This window comes from Melanotaenia boesemani, chromosome 19, assembly GCF_017639745.1.
Source record: "Melanotaenia boesemani isolate fMelBoe1 chromosome 19, fMelBoe1.pri, whole genome shotgun sequence".
In the NCBI taxonomy this organism is placed as follows: domain Eukaryota; kingdom Metazoa; phylum Chordata; class Actinopteri; order Atheriniformes; family Melanotaeniidae; genus Melanotaenia; species Melanotaenia boesemani.
The window spans coordinates 11,042,437-11,060,055 of NC_055700.1; the positions used below are offsets into that span (position 1 = coordinate 11,042,437).

At 38.4% G+C, this 17,619-nt stretch overlaps 2 protein-coding genes across 3 annotated transcripts in view; both read right to left on the reverse strand.

The window, feature by feature from the left end:
- plpp1a (phospholipid phosphatase 1a) overlaps window positions 1-9,347 on the reverse strand; it is a 13,494-nt gene extending 4,147 nt beyond the window's left edge. The window contains exons 1-3 of one of the 2 annotated variants that reach the window (XM_041969955.1): window positions 8,928-9,347; window positions 5,416-5,570; window positions 2,126-2,406 (exon numbers count right to left, since the gene is read on the reverse strand). In XM_041969955.1, the coding sequence (XP_041825889.1) occupies window positions 2,126-2,406; window positions 5,416-5,570; window positions 8,928-8,985 (494 nt within the window). In that variant the 5' untranslated portion in view covers window positions 8,986-9,347. Of the gene's footprint in view, window positions 1-2,125; window positions 2,407-3,849; window positions 4,002-5,415; window positions 5,571-8,927 lie in introns of both variants that reach the window. The other variant, XM_041969954.1, reaches the window with a different exon arrangement.
- A 2,228-nt stretch (window positions 9,348-11,575) lies between these two features.
- csgalnact1a (chondroitin sulfate N-acetylgalactosaminyltransferase 1a) overlaps window positions 11,576-17,619 on the reverse strand; it is a 34,368-nt gene continuing 28,324 nt past the window's right edge. Inside the window, exons 5-8 of the mRNA XM_041969951.1 lie at window positions 16,756-16,934; window positions 15,757-15,851; window positions 15,463-15,544; window positions 11,576-13,402 (exon numbers count right to left, since the gene is read on the reverse strand). Coding sequence (XP_041825885.1) covers window positions 13,113-13,402; window positions 15,463-15,544; window positions 15,757-15,851; window positions 16,756-16,934 — 646 coding nt within the window. The 3' untranslated portion in view covers window positions 11,576-13,112. The remainder of the gene's footprint in view (window positions 13,403-15,462; window positions 15,545-15,756; window positions 15,852-16,755; window positions 16,935-17,619) is intronic.

Here is a 17,619-nt window from a genome sequence, read left to right on the forward strand (position 1 = left end):
CAAACCGTTTTCAGTATCAGCAGTGAGTCGACAAAGCAGGGCTCTGCAACACAACCCAGCTGGCAAATGCAGTGATACTGTTGACCTCTACATCCCCGAGCATCACATCAAAACGGCATGTTCTGATGAGACAGGTTATTGGATGTTTCCACTAGGTCAAAAGCAGTTTCTTAAAGAAACCCACCTTACAAATAATCTCTCATTTTGCCATCCTGAACAAACACAAGAACAGCTCTGACAGTCAACGTAGTCTCTCTTGGGGAAGAGGAGTCATGTTACTGTAAGATGACGCTGGGCAGGCCACCCTGACCTCCTCTCTCCTCTCTTACTGCACTTCACTTCTAGCTTAATAGCTTCTAGCTTATACACGCTGGAAGCATTATGCATCCTGAAATCAATCTTAAAAGCTCTGAAGATCTGCCTTTAATCACTGGATTCGTCTCCGCTACATTAAAAAATAAAGCAAGCAGCCTGCAGATAAGAAACAGGGTTCCAGGAAACATCAACAATGTGTACCACACCCATATAAATGTACAGTGAATTGAGAAGAGAGGCGCGGGTGGACACATGTACATTCAACTCTTAAACTCTAAAACACTACAGCTCTGAAAAATCTAAAAGAAAACAAAGCTATGAAGTATAAAAGCTAAGAATTAATAGGGTAGAGCAGAAAGCTTTTCACAGCTCATATCAAACTGTACACCCTTATTACTCTTCTGTGGTTATGCCTGCATCAGAGCAAGAAGAGGAAATCCTCTCCTCCCACTATTCTTCCCTCTGCTCTGAGCCGATAACAGACACAGACCTTAATGAAAACAAGCTTTACATTCCTGTGACATTACTCGGTCCTATCATCTCCGCTCTTGTGTGCTGGAACTGGTTGCACTGCCACGCATCATGTTTACTACATGTTAATAGTAACTGCTGCACAAATACAGCATGCTTTTATAATTCACAAACTCACAATGGATGACAATGAAGCCTTGATAATGATTCTCCTATAACTCTTAAAACACATAACTCTGGTTGTTTATGTATTAAAGATGTGATTACTTTGCCAACTAGTCCTGTTATTGTGATACAAAGTTAATCTATTCCAGGAGAAAAATCCAAAATTGCTTTTACTTGTCATGTTCAGAGTTAGGCACCTAAAGAAAAAACAGAGTAGCTGCCTGACCAAAATAAATAATCATACCATTCTTTAAAGGTTCCTTGGTGGCATATTAACCTTTGCTCTTTGTACTTACAGCATGGCGCATGTTACAAAACAGAGAGAACAGTGGTTTCTGGATTTTTTTTTTTCTCCAGATTTCAGTAATCTCTGTGAGGACTACTGAATTTTTGCAAGTTAAATGTTTACAGAGAAAAAAAGCATGTAAAGCCCGTGGACATGCTCTGATTTCTTCATTGATTACTAATTAAATGTGGTGTGATGTTCATCTTAAATCACAACTGTACTCCAACAGTTGTACTTTTCATGTCTTTAATGAACACAATGAGCATCACTGACAGTCTAGGCAAGAAAAGTATGGCATCTATTTAATTTAGTAACTCATCAAAAATCTTTATCTAGTTACAGCCTCCATTAGATGGTTCCTGTTGCTGCTTATGAAACCTGGAGAAGAATTAAGATTTTTTCATCAGCTGTTCTGTTGATTTACTTATGTCCTTTGTGGTCTTGTATTACACAACTTCTCTAAAGTCTAAAGTAAAAGTAACACAGTTTTGAATGTTTCCTCAATAATTACAAGGTATAAAATTGAGGTAGCTAAGAAACCACAAACCATTATACTGCCTCCACTGTGCTTCACAATGATATTTTGGTTTGTTGTGCTTTTTGTTGAGCTATTGTTTCCTTCCTGTAACACCCTTCTTCCGCAGAGTTTCTGTTGAAATGGACGCCTAAACAGAGCAGTTAATTTCCTCCTTGTTTGGATAGTTTCTCATTCACATCACACCACATAAAATGGTCATCCTAAAGGGTTTGCAAACTTTTGTGTTAAATTTATATTTCTTGCATTACTGAAACATCCCAATGAAGTTCCTTTTTTGATGAACTGACTAAAAACTGGCAAAGGTAAAAAAGAAGAAAAAATTGATAACATATTTTGAACAAAACACTTACCTGCCCTCATTGACCATTGTTGCATCTCCGCTGCAGGTGAAGTCTTCGATATAAGCCCCTAATGAGCAGTTGAGGAGTTTCCAATCAGGTTTACACACATCCAGGAAGTGCGGCCTGAGCCGGCCGATTGAATACTTGGCAATGTCCGTCAGAGACTGGCTCATCGCAGCACCGAAAACGAAGGTACCAATGGCTTTGTAAACACAGGCAACATAGCTGCCGAAGGATGACTTGGATTTGAGGCGGTTTAGATAAACTAAAAGGCACTCGCCAAAAACCATCTGGAAGGAGAAGAAAAACAGGGTTACAGGTTTGTATATATATAAAAAAAAAAGCTTAAAACTGAACATAATGAACTAGCTAACTGAACTACAGAGCCAGAATCTTAACATAACACACTGAATCAAATATAATTATTTAGTTTGATGATTAAAAAGTTCAAATCACAACAACATGCTGATTGCAGAAATAATTTGTATATTTAACAAACAGTTTCTAGGATGTAAAGATATTCTCTATTGGAAATTAGAGAAGTACGTTGATGCTCATGTCTGTACACAGACAATAAACCACCAACATATGCTTTAACTTAACTTTGCATGAAGACTGGAAACAGCTAGCTTGGCTTAGATGGCCGTCAAGTGATTTTAAGACAGTTTTCTTCGGATTAAACAATCTTTTAAACTGTGAACTTTGACTTTGGACAAAGACAATGCAGCTTATTTACTTGTTCCACTATTTATGCTTAGCTAACCAATTCCTCTTATTCCTGCAGCTTCACATTTAATGACGTGAACTGAGACTGTTATTGATCATCATCTGTAACCATTATAAAAAGCACAGACTACTCAAAATCTAACTGCTCATCTGACAACATTGGCAGTCTCTTGGTTTGCATCTATTTCACTGTTTTAGAATTAAATAGTACCAGCCAAAGAAGGATGCCCACTCAATGACAAAAAACGCTGAATTCAGAACCATGCTGTAGAGTTTAAGTGAAAGTATGCTTTTTAATGGAATAAGTCAGATATTTAAGCTTATAAATATAAGTTCACAAATTCCATGTAGGTGAGATGAATGACTCATGATTTCCTCACACTGTATATGTTGAGGTTTATGTGCTTATGAATGTGAGTCACAAAAAATGACAATAGGTTACGGGCCCAGAGATATTAAACTACAACAACATATCTGAGGACAGCTTCATATCAGTACTGATCTTATAAGGACTACATGCTACTGTTTGTGCTGCAAAACATTAAAAAAATAATTACTTTTTTCATCATTACGAAGATGTGTAAAAGTAAGATTAAATTAGACTGTCAGCTTTCTAAAGAATCCATACTAAAGATTAAAAAAAGCTAAGCATCTTTTCAGCAACTGGTTGATGTTTCCACTGGATTTCTTGCAAATAGTTTCACATCTGCTATATTTAGTGTCATTCTGCAAACTGTTACTGCAGCTTCGTTGGGGTAGATAAGTTACACAACAGAAATTTACATGTTTCTGTTTCAACTGCCGAAGATTAAAATTTTCTTCAACATGGGATTAGAATGTTATCGACTGTTAGTGAAGACAACAAAAAACATGCATGCAGAGAATTAATTAGGTGTAAAATAGGAGAAAAAGGAGGAAGCAAAAAAAAAAAAAACAAACAAAACATTAAAACAAAAGTACAGGAGGGAACTGTTAGCAGAAATAAAATATATACAATATGGACTTACAATGAGTATTGTGACGGGTACCATAATACCTCCTAACAACTGATAGGAAATGGTGTCCTCTTTAAAGGGGTACTTGATTGTATCATCATTACAGAAAAAACCTCGGCGAAAAGGCCGGTGCTGCAAATTGAGTATTGCAAATGGGAGTCCAGCTAGCAGAGAAGCAACGAGAGAGACAGAAAATACAAATTATCAAAGGGATTCAGACATCTTCCCATCAAGCAACTCTGTGTTTGTGCAAAGCAGGAGATAGCAGTCAGGTGAGAAGCTCTCACAAAACACTGCATCCTCTGAAGGCGGCAGTGTCCATCGCCAGCCTTTCAGGATCATTAATGGTTAAAGTGTTGGCATGGCAACAGACAGTTAAATGCTGTTAAAAGTGCATGTTAATAGGAAAAAAAGTCAAAGTGAGAGAACAAAAATTACATTTGTGAGTAGCATCAACATGTGCATTTCCATTCCTTTCTCCTTTGAGATGTGTCCTGAGCAGCAGGAATTGTGTTTCTAGACAGGCCTCTGAAGCCAAAACACTCAAATAAAGGGGCACTCATTAATTACGTCATTATCTTTCTGTATAACATACACTCTCAGAGCTGATTTTCCAGCTCTGTTCACATATATTTGCCCACAGCTTCCACTAACAGACAACAATAAGGATAAAACAAATAAGGTCTTACAGTTACATTCGCTCAGGATAGATTAAAGAAAAAAAAAGAAAAAAAAAAAAAACATTGACACCACCAAAACTTGAGGATACACAACCAGCAGCCCTTTCTGTCTCCAATATTCTCCATAATTCAATCACTCTGTTCCAGAGGAGCATTGCAGCTATTTTAGGAAGAAAGGGTGTAGCCTGCACGTCTGTCACTCTGATTAATAACAGCGACTGAAAGTTTACCCAACAGGTTGAATAACTGTATTAAAATCCAGAAGAAGCCTGGCTTGTGTTTGTGTTCCACGCTCAGATTAGTAGCTTATTTTGTGGTTTGGATCTGTTATGCTAGATTGCATTTGTGTGTTTTGGTGGTCCAAATGTTTAATTGTTAAGTTAAATTAATTAATGACTGAAATAACCAAAAATCATAAACAGCCTTGAGTTAAAGCCTCAGAAATCCTGCTGCAGTCACATTGTGAGAATAATCGCTCTGGGACAGAACTGGACTGGAATATTCCTTTACGGATTTATAGGTAGGTTTTTATCTGGAATCTACTGATTTTAAGTGGACATCCTTCTTTGCCTTTACGTTTCTTCACAGCACAGTTATCCATCTATTTGAAAACACACTGTACATTAACCTCTTAATATCTTTTTTATTAAATTGCTTTATCAGTTCCCACAGACCTTTCTCACAGTTGATATTTTGACTTGCCAATACAGGAAGAGAAAACGTGTACCCGATAAAAGCAATGGAGTAATTTTTCTATTTAGGTGTGGCAACAAAAAGGACGTGCATCATACCGAGGCAACAGCCTTGGCACACCTGAAAACGCATGCGCTACACCTGCTTATGACAAGTCAACATACTTTCAATGAGTCAGGACCTGCTATGAGGAACTCCTACTTACGCAGCTAATGGGCAGGGTGAAGCCCACAGTGTAGAGCACCGTGGAGGTGATTGTACTGTGATGGAAAGGGTACTTGATGCTGTCATCATTACAGAAAAAGCCCCTTTGGTAAGGGCGGATTTTACCCAGGTTAAAGGCTGCCAGAGGCAGACCTCCTGTGAAAGAAGAGATCAGGACGAGTTATCAAGGGGGGGAAAAAAAGACAAAATGTTTTATAAAAGTGAAAATTATCCGAGTTAGGGTGTTTTAGATATCAGGAAAGCATATTCACATAAAAGAATATGCAGAAATGCAGAGAAACGCAGCAATTTAATACATTTACAAACCAGGAATAAGAAAAAAAAAAAAAAGAAAGAAAAAACTACAGAATCAGTTGTAAGTTATCAAAAAAAATTAACAAATAACACTTTGTATGTATTTGCTTGCATGATATTCTGTTCTTTAGAAAAGCTCATAGACTACCAGAAAGTAAGAAATGTAAAACAAACTCATGTTATGTGGTTTTCACCTTGGCTTTTTTTTGTGGGGTGTAACACAGCTGCAGGTGAGATTACACAGCTGCAGCCCTTCAGTAATTGTGTCTTTGTCTCTTTGTCTGCAGTAGTGTGCTGAGACCCGGCAGAAGACAGATGTATGACGGAGTCAACCAGGGCTGATTATTGTTCATGTCCTTTGTTCAATAGAGAAAACAAAGTCTGCACAGAGATAACATGCTCTGTGACGGTTGCTGTGGTTAAAGTGTACAGCCAGTGGCTGGAGACAGTCATATGTTGTGACTGTCTTTGCACTTGTCTTTTTGTTTCAACTTTTAACTGTTTGCCAAAAAAAACCAGAGATGCTAATTTTGTACTAACAGAACCAGCATATTTGACGTTTGCGCACCAGTTTTGTTTGTGAAGCACAAAGGAACCACTCAGAAGTTACCTGGCACATTTCAGGGATCATCTTCAACCACAGATTTAGACAAACAGGTGTGCAACACAGCAGGGCAATTTACAGGGAGCTGTCTACTTTTACACAGTACTTAAATTCCTCCTGACAGAAAGAGCATGCCACCCAGTGTGAAGAAAACAATGGCAGTCTATGTATAAAGGAATAAAATACATCAAACTTTGGAAAAATAAGAAATACTAATTGGATCATTTCATTGTGGATTGTTTTTTCCCTGAGCTCAATTCCCTAAGGGAATTTGTTTTGTTTGTTTTTTTTCCACGCTGGACTCACAGAAGTGTTCATTACTGAACTCATTTACAAATTCTGCAAAATAAGACCTAAATCAGTAAAAACAGCACTGGTGACATAAACCACATAAATGTGCTTTCTTCAGGAAGTTAAATAAAAGGACTGAGTGGCTTTTGTCTGAAGCACACTGAGGCTGTGGACACAGCAAAGCACTCCATATAGAAAGCACCATAAAGATAAGAGATCATACTGATTGCTTTTGACAGTCCATAGTCTGCACATAATGCCGCTGTCATCTCTCTGACCGTTTGGCCTGTTTAGCCCATTGTATAGCAGAAAAAAAGACACATTCATCCAAGTAAAAAGTAGGGGTCAGTTTATAAAGCTGTAATGCACAAACCACATGCATGAGAAAACGCACATGAAATTTCACATGAAGATGTACGTTAATCCACAAATATTCTGCATGTAGTTTCTGCTGCTGCTGACACCTTCAGCTGTGCCATACTGAGATGACGGGTACAACAACTGGAGGTGCCAGAGAGTTGGGACACAGACACTTAAGGCATAGGCAACTCATGGGTCTGTTCCAAACAGCAAACAGCTGTGTGACTAAGTAAGTACGTAAATAAGTAAATGTTTATTTATAATCTATTCTATTCTACAGTCATTTAGCAGATGCTTTTATCCAAAGCGACTTACATTTGAGAGTAAGAACAACACAAGCAGGAATTCAAACAAGATGGGACGTCATCATGAAGTGATAGTCAGACTGCACCTTTGCAGGGCAGACAGCATCTTTCAAGATAAAACTCACAAAGTGCTTAACAATGAAACATAAAAACCAAAATAACACTTTGTCTTCGTCCTGCAAGATTTAGATGTTTAACTGCTCCAACACACCTGATTCAAATTAATGCATCACTGTACAGAACTTAACAGGCTGTTGGATCCATTTGATTTGAATCAGGTGTGTTGGAGCAGGGGAACATCTAAAACAGGGGTAGCCAACGTCGGTCCTCAAGGACACCAATCCGGCAGGTTTTCCAGATTTCCGTGCTCCAACACACCTGACTTAAACTAACAAGTCATTGTGGAGATCCTTATAGGCTGTTGGATCCATTTAATTTGAGTCAGGTGTGCTGGAGCAGGGAAAACCTGCCGGATTGGTGCCCTCGAGGACCGACGTTGGCTACCCCTGATCTAAAACTTGCAGGACTGCAGCCCTTGATATCAGGGTTCACTGTTATAGACGGATCCTTACTAAACCTCATCAGTGCTTGACTTCTGCTAACAGCCTTGAAACAGACTCACGGACTCCTGGTTATAATCGAATGGTTTATTTCACTTAGAAGAATAATTACAATCCAAACACTAAGATTCTCATGTACAGTCAGACTGCTTAACATGCTAGTTTTGCACAAATTTAAATTAAGTTAAGTAAAATGCCAAGTATCCTGTGCAGTCTGGGAAATGTTTTGGTCACCTGAAGACACAGCACACAGTTTGAAGGCCAATTATGATAAATGAACATGGAACTGATATGAGTTGAAGGTAACAAACATTGAAAATGAACCATCATGTGCATCTGGCCTGTATTGAATCCAGTTGCATTTTCATTGATTAAAAAAAGAAAGAAAAAAGTAAGGTAGAATGAGTAGCTTAATTGAATATGTTGACTTTTAGTGGGGAAAAAAATATGTAGTAGTTCTACCATGACTCATGGTTGTAATTATTCATCGGATTTTAGAGGCATGAAAACCTACAAGATCCTTGCTGGTTATCAATCTAAATATAAAGACTTAATTTTAACAACAACAACAAAAAACAAAGTGAATAGGCCCATGTGAATATCTAGAATAGAAAAAATAATCTTCAACATATTGATTTTAGACATTCAGCAAAAAATCTCGTTACATGTGCCATCAAACTAATGATAAGAAATTCCATCTAACTAATACAGTATTATTAATCAGAAGAACTGTCAATAATATTCTGCATCCACAGATGGACTCTTTATTTTAAAATACATATATATCTATAGCATCAATCTGATGGCTATAACCATTTAACCAGTTGAAAAGTCGTACATATTACCCATCCAAATTAAACAACGTTTACGCATCAAACAAATTATATTTGACAATATCAATAAAAACTCAGTAAAAGTCTCAGTGAAGCCCACTGCCTTGGACGGTCACCACTCCCTTCACGTGATGGCAAGCTGCTAAATACCCCAACAGTCAGATTATATCAGCTCGCAAATCGGCTTATCAGTAACAGCAACAAACAGGCTATATAAATGAGTTAAAGGCATTTAAAACACATACCCAGTATCAGACAGACTAAGTCGAGGAGGACGAAGGGGATTCCTTTGGCCTCAAACATGTTGACTGTTCTTCGTCTCGGTCTCGAGTCCCTGTCTGTTGATGCGTCCTCCGCTGTAATAAACCTCAGGGGAATGCTCCTCCTCGGTACGTCGTTTGCGCTGCTGCCGTTTCCGACTGAGTCAGGTCCGGAAAAAAACGTAGCAGAAAAGAGGTTTTTAAAAGTACAATCAAGGCTGACGCCCTCGTATAAAAACAAAAAGACCACCCAGGTTGCTGGAAGGCAGCTACATATTAAGAATATGCGTCTCGCTGCAGCTGTTGCTGTTGTTATTCGGTGAAGCAAGAACTCCGTGTGAGCTTCATGATGACTTAACAGCTGTTTAAAGCTTTTTAAATAAAAAATAAAGCTGAAAAAACAAACTATTCACTCCCACGAAGAGTCGGTCATTTGGACGGACACCTGTCTCGTGTCAACGTTTGTAGCCGGTGAAACGAGAGCCGACAGCGGAGCCGGTGTCGTGCCGAAAAAAGCACCCCTGCCGTGAAAAGCAGCCCCCTCAAGGAACAGTAACAGCATCTTGCCTTATCAAAAGCCTGAACTAACCCGCTGCAAAAACAAAACAAAACATATATATATAAAATTAGGAATAATGTGGACAGATTTACTGGGGGAGTGCATATTCTGGCAGTGCAGTCTGCCAGAATATGCACTTCCCCAGTAAATCTGTTCCCATTAGTCTCAGCACTTTGATCTTTTCGGAATATGCTCAGACCATGATCATCAATAACTGTTGTGAATTTGGGGGTTGTAAGGGATTTGGAGTCAGATATAGAAGTAAATCTACCCCTGTTGGTCCTGGTCCTATTATTTCTGTGTGACCTCATACAGACCATTTAAGCATAATAGTATATATATATATATATATATATATATATATATATATATATATATATATATATATATATATAATCAGCAGGTCAGTTCAGGCTTTTGGTAAGGTTCCTTGAGAGGGGGTGCTTTTGCAGGGGTGCTTTTTTCGGTACAACACCGGAAAACTCCGAAAGCGACGCAGCAGTAGGCCTCGCGCTGCTTTCCCGTACCAGGCGGAATGTCGTAAATACGAAAGACCGTGTTGCATTCACGTAACATCAGTCAAGTGGGACAACACAGTTTACTTAAACGTGGTTAGTCCCCGTGCTAACTTTATAGTCACGAGAGGAATCAGCTTGATTAAGAATTTGTATGCATGTATGTGCTACACATTATAGCATTTAGTTTGTGTCAAAACATAAATATATATTAGGCAAAATCACAAATTTGTAGCCCAAGTAGAAATTTTGACTTCTTGGTTTTATATTTGGGTCTTACGTTGTATATACATATAGGCCTATATGGCATACGTGTAATATGTCTATGGGTCATGACTTAAAAGGTTATGTCAGCACAAGCTAGGTTTCCTTATGCTTGTGTTTATGGCATGTAAAGCTGGTTGCTAGCAATTTAGGCAGAAGGGGGAAAAAATATGAATATTACTCTCATCTATACACCCCACTTGCCACTTTGTTAGGTAGATTTTACTAGTATTGGGTTGGAGCCCATTTTGCCTTCAGAATTGGTGCCTTTATTCTTCTTGGAACAGATTCAACAAGGGGTTTGAAACATACCAAACCAATGAGCTTGTACACCAGAAATGCTGAACTACCTTCAGCCACATACGCTCCGTGATCAATCAGTTTTGTAATAAAACCCCAAAAGACAATTTGTTTGACTTGAGATTTATTCACTAAGGTTTTTACTTGGTAACAAGAATGCATTTCCCCACAGGTTGCTGCCATGTGATTGGCTGATTAGCTATTTATTTGTGTTACCAAACGATTGACTGATTGGTTAGTGAGAGTACGTATATGCAAATTTATATAAATATATAGCCTATATGTGTGTGTTCCAGAAAGCCACAAAAAAGTAGGAAGTTTAACTCAACTGCAAGTATCAGATTACACATGAAGTTCATTACGCATGTTTCAGAAATCTGATAATTGTGACTGCAGTGCTGATATCAACTAATTGCTTGGATTAACTGAAAATTAAACAAGAGTGAGCTATCAAATGCAGCTCACACGGCTGTGAAAAAATCTAATTAATAAGTGAAAACACCTGTGGATTAAGCTTAGTTACAAAATTAAACATGACAAGTCTTTGGGTTTCATTCTTGCTTTAGTTCAAGCTCTTTTACCAAACCAGCATGGACTCCAATTGGTTGTAATTTACTTACAGATGCTTGAATAAAATAACACAAGTCTCTGTGTTGAGGCTTCACATTTTTCTGTAAATTCTCTTGCAAGCCTCTTTTGTTTCTTCAGTGGACCACTTTCCACACCATGCAAGTCCAAAGCCTCCAGTATCTATCCATTTTCAGTAAGGTCATTGTCCTGAAAGAATATGTTTCAGTTTTCAAATTTATTTTTGATGGAAAAGTCTAAACAAATTTGAGTGGTCCTTATTTAAATGAAGGAGCTGGGTTTGAACTAATTCTGTATTGCAGAAAAAAGTCTCACAAGGTTTTCTGTTCCACAGTCCAAGTTGTAGTTGAACAAGACTTGCTAATATAAGAAAATTAAATCAAATAAGGAATCATCTTTATAAAACATTACAATTCACAAATGTTTATTTAACTTATTTACATGAAATAGAAAAAATAACTTGACAAAGAATTCATCTGATGTTTACAGTAATGCTATCAGCACATACATCAGAAATATAAGTCAATAAGTGCCTTTTAAATATCACCCACCAAAAACAGCTAATTTTGATTTAACCTTAGTACTAAAGAAGTGCAGGAGCATGATTTCAAGACATAAAAATGACTTTTGGTTAGTCATTTACACTATTCTTAAAAATTGTGGCTACTTGATAACACATGTCACATTGTTTTCTTCATTATTGCACAATGTTTTTGCCTGTATACTTTTCACATGAGTCACACTTTATTGACATAAATAATAACAAAAAAAAAAGAGGATTTAGTTCTGACTTCTCAAGTCATCGTCAATGTCAATATTTTAATGAATTTTATCCATTCAGAAATCAGTTATGAAGAATAAACTAACACAGAGTTGTCTACATAGTTTTTGTTTTATCTTAAGTTAGGTAAAAATAAACTTTTTTTTTGACAGTGTAGGCATAAACACACACATCCTAAAAGCCTCCAAGATAATTTAATTAATGCCATGTTTTTTCTTCCACACAGCACCACTCTCCCTTCATTGTCCTGTAGAGGTGAAATGTCCTGCTCATAATACTGTTTGGGAACAAGGTTAAAAACAAAACCTTGTGGAAGTTGAACAAAGCAATTAAACACAACTAAATTAATAAAGACTGCTGATTAAAAATTTATGTAAAAAGTTTTACAAGACAGCCAAGTCTTTGAAAGATTCCTTTACTGACGGAACACCAGCATGCAGTTCTTTTTTAGTCCACTAGATGGCTCTGTTCTCCTACATATAAAAGCTTGAGGGTGGTTCAGTTTTCATCTGCCACTTACAGGAGATTTTATTCACATAAGGCACTTGGTTCAGATATGTTGTGAAGTTTAAAAAGGGATACATATTTTTAATTAGAAATGCCTTGAATGGACCATAATTATAGGGACATTTGCTGAATAAGATCCACAGCAATTGTGTGAACCCATGCTTCAGGGAGCTGTAATTTATTTGCTTCCTTAAAAATGAAAATGTTTCACTTTTTTCACTATATGAGTAGTTTAACACCTTAGAAACTACAAATTGTTTTTATAGCTGAGACTTAGACAAGAAGACTAACAATACTTTTATATCTGTATGCTTAAAATTAAGCTACAGTCAGAGGACAGTTAGCGTAGCTTAGCATAAAACTGGGAACTAAGGCAACAAAAACTAAACCAGACCTCATGTGGGTTAGAGATATACCATGTTAGGTAGACTTTTTCATTATATTAAGATAGAGACACATTAGGTCTTTTCCTTTGTTTCCTACCTTTGCAAAAAGCCACCCATCTGCCCCAGACAGTGGAGAGACAACTCACATATGGCTCTGCCTTAATTGGGAAGGCAAATTAAGCAGTTTTTCAGTTCAGACAGGCTGGATTCCCTTGCTCTGCAACCAGCTGCAGTCCTTGCAGTCATTTTAACCAAACTAGCTTTGAGTCTTCATGTTTTTTTCAGGTTTTGCTGGTGTTTCTGTTTGCGGAGATGGGCTTCAATTTCATGTCTGAAGAAGAGCATCCCCAACTGGCCGTGAGAAGCCTCGTTCATGGCCTTGGACTGCATGCACATGCGGTACTGGTCTGGAGGGAGCTCATCAGCACAGTGCTTCTCATGCCACAAGTGGAACAAGCCACGAGATGGGGCTCGAACCACCAGAAGATTGCTGTGGAGGTACTTTCTATAGAGGTGAACATCTTCTCCACCCCATCCTTTAATGTCGATGTCAAAACCTCCTGAGAGAAAAGAATGAGAATATCGTGTCAACCATTATTTTTTTTACTGAACATCATCATAGGATGTATTCTCAGTGGTGTTTCACTTCCTCAGATGATTTTGATTACGATTTCCTGATGAGAGTAGGCTGTAGAAGATTATAATCACTATGTAGTTTGTTGTTTTCCAGAGGGGGGGAGGCATTTGGACTGATGCAGTTTTCAATCAAACATCATGTTTAAACTTGCATCTGTACATGCCTAAACTTCCACTTTGTTTCTTTGCTGTTTAAAGGTCCCATATTATGCAAAATTCACTTTTTAATGGTTTTGGAACAGTCATACTGGTCCCCCCGCATGTGTAGGAGACCCATAAGTGTGAAACTCTTTCAGGCGCTCTCTCTCCCCCCTGCTCCACCTCTAGGGAAGTAAGCGCTGAAATGAGCTTGTTTGAAAGCGTGTACGTTATGACGTCATAAGGGACAATAACCACTCCCCACAGAGCGATGGACCCGTCTACCGGCTCTCAAAGCCCGCCCTCTAAAAATCACCTAGCGCCCAGTGTTTTTCCCTCTTCGGCAACCCTCGTTAGCGGACATGGCTAAGCGACAGAAGCACTGTTCTGTTTGTGGCTGCATAAATGAACACGAAAACGTTTTTTTTACTTCCATCCACTGAACCCACGAGGACTGAGTGGATTAATTTTATTTTTGGAGGAAATGTACCCGGAAAACTTCCAAAGGTTTTGCATGTCTGTGGCCAGCATTTCAGAGAGGACTGTTTCCACAACATGGGTGCATGGAAAGCAGGCTTCGCCAACCGTTTGAAGCTGAAGCCAGGTTCAATACCAACTGTCCGTGACACAGCTGGAGAGGTAAGAGCAGTACTGTTAGTCTTCTTGCTCGAACTTCTTCAGGAATGGGTTCCGGTGTTCCGGCGTTTGTTTATCCTTCACTACGCTGTAATCAGCGTCTAGTAACCGCTAAGGCCTAACCTGTCAATCACCTCATGACGGGCGATGCGATGGGCGGAGCCAACAGCTGAGCTGCTCCACCAGGGTTCCGCCCACCATAAACGGCACATTTCTGAAGCTGCTAAAAAGAGGGAGGTGAAGAGAAGCCGCTGCACTCAAACTGAGGGTCGATTTGTCCATACCATGGCGGAAATATTTCATTTAGATATTAATGAATGGTCTCAGATTGGGAATAAAGTGTATAATATGGGACCTTTAAATTTTGATTGTGGTGTCTCTCTATTTCCTTAATTTTTTTTTTTAACTCAGTCTCCTACTAAAACCATTTTACATCAGTTTGTGCATATCCAGAATCAGAAAAGCTTGTGTTGACTTACTGAGTTAAGATCTACCCTTTAAGAATTAGTTAAAGCAGTTAGTTAGCAATCAGATAATCTGCATTGTTGTGCATAGCCCTGGAGTCTACTCATGTGCATATACAAAAACAGGTATTCTCAGCAAGAAAGACAGTAAATATGAATATTCATCCTGAACGTCAAAGTATTTCTAATAAAACAGTCTTCTAGCCTTCTTGTGGCTGTGCTTTACACTTCAACATAAGTTAACACAGAAAATGTGCATTGCTGTGTGTTTGTGCATGTTTCTGTGAATGTGTTTGGGCCAAACACAATAAAACACTCAGAATTCCATTGGAGCCGCTAATTGATTTCACTTTGGAGGGGAACGAAGTTGATGTAAATCTGTCTGCAGAGCCAATATTCTTCACACAGATGGAGAGTATCCAGGGAGATGCTAATATAAGCTGTGACTGCTCAGAGCTGTTTCATGCATTGTGATAAAATAAAATCTTCTCCCTATTAGGAAAACTAATGTGATACTGAGTAATTTATTTTTTGGTCTGACATTTTCTGTGTCCATTATGCTATGGTACCATTAGCATAGCAGAGTGCATATTTTGTTGCAATTTAGGAAGCCCATTTTACAGTGTTACATAATGCCTCTCCAGAGACAATCAACCCTCAGGAACAACTGTTTATGAGTTCCAGCATTACTGAGATCTTGTGATGACTCTGACTGCATTGCAGTATTTTTTGGTATGTAAATATACCTATGTTGATGAAGTCAGATCTGTACTGGCAGGTCATGCCAAAACCAAAATCCCTCCAGAAACCTGTGTCTTTCTTGATCACCTGCAGGAAAAAGAACTAACTTTGAGAAAATAACTAAATAAATACAAAAGTACAGTTAACATACATGCAAAGGAGGACTTATACACCTAGCAGACAGATATGTGAACTATTTCTGAACCTCTCAGCACAACAGTTCACCACTGACAACAATTTTCCACAAGTTGCTTGTAGAAATCAATGAACAAAAAGCAGATTATATTGTTGGATGTTACCAGTTGCTGCTCCACAGGTGGGATGTGCTCAGGACTTCCATAGATCAGGGTGGGGTTGTACTGGCTGAATAACACTGGGTAGAACACCTTTTTACCTGCAGAGACAGTGTCATATAATTGAGAGTTGATTTGAATAACTTCAAACGTAAGTAAGAGGCCATGGTATAAACATAAAGGGACACCAAAAAGTAAATCCCAAGCAGAAAAGGTACAAACGTTCAAGAGCAGGCTAGGTGTACTGGGATGTTAGAGGTGTTGGGGAAGATTTCTGAATTTAGAGTGCGAAACCCCTGCTCTGTTTGTGATTAGTAAGCTGCTCCACCGCTTTCAAAAACAGGCTGAACTGATTATGTCTTATGTGAAGAGGTGGCAGAACCACACTTGCATGGCTGAGTTTAGATAACTGGGTGCAAACCCCACAGTAAGTGTTTTCTAAAGCTTTTTAGTTTGGTTTAAGCAGACATTCACTTTCTGACTTTGGTTAGGATTTAGCCCCAAAACTACTTCGTTTGGTGATTATATATGGTTTAGACAGGTCAAATTCTGACCTCCTTCAATAAATGAATCTCCTGGTAGTAGGTAGGGCTCATATCTCAAGCAGGTAGGTCTGACTGACATAATGAAATTAGTACAAGATGCAAGTATGTTGCTTTTGGTGGACATGTTGTGACTTGTTATCAGACTGATCAAAGATCTTCCTTCATCATTCATGGCACCATACAGCATCAGCATCATGACAGAGGATGAACCCAGCTCACAGATGTTCTCACTATTATGTTTCCCATTCTTCAAAGAAGACCGTAAGATACTTGAACAAGCGTTCACATGGACAGTGGTGTGGTAGTTAGTATGGTAGCCTCAGATGTTTGAATCAGCTCTTCTGCGATGTTAAAAGTTTCAACAAATCGTTAATCATTAATGCATGCCACAAATATCTAATGTCTTTATTCTTTTAAATGTTGAAGAGGCTTCTCTTAGCATGTGTGTCCTTCATCTCACCAGGTTGTGTGTTGAGTCGGCAGGTGTTGAGGAAGTCAGCGGTGAAGTAGATATCCACGTCACAGAAGAAAAGCAGTACGTTGCCTCCCTTCCAAGCTCGAGCCCCGACATCGAGACCCCGTCCCCGAGAAAACTCCTCATCCAGCTGCAGCAGTGTGTAGTTCTTAAAATTTACCTCCCTGTAGATCCACAGAAACCACAAAAAATCTTTTGTTTTATTAATTCATTTTTTTTAAATATTCGTCTTATTCACTAGAAAAAAAAATCTTCAATTCTGTTCTCTGTCTTTTGTGGCTTGAGTATTTCATATACAATTATCAAAACATATGTATTGCACTAATACTCCAAACACAAGCATCATTATAAATTTCTGCTCTTCCCACTTAGAATCTGGTCTAAATTGAAGAGGAACCTCAAATGAAGAATGCTAGAAAACAGTCTCCTCTATAACTGATTTTTTCAGGGCTGTGGTTTGAGTAAAAGGAAACATCTGGATCCAGACGTACACATCTGGGGCTTTTCTTCAGCCACAACAATGTTAGTGATTAACCCTTTACTCATGCATACCCCCACACAGATGCTTACATACTCACACACATATCCACACACCAGATAAAGGATACCAAGGAAAAACTGTTTCATGTGTGTCAGTCTAAAGCAAAACGAACAGGATAAAATCTTGACTCACTGATGCTGGGTGGGACGGCACATGACCAGAGGAAAAATTTTAGACGGCTTGAATCATGACACCACAATGCTCTTTCTTTGCTATGTGTTTGTTTTTGTTTGTGACTAATGTTTTTCAGTAAATTTATTTATGTGTCGTACCTAAAACCCTTTGTCTTGTTCTTATTGTTCAGCCTT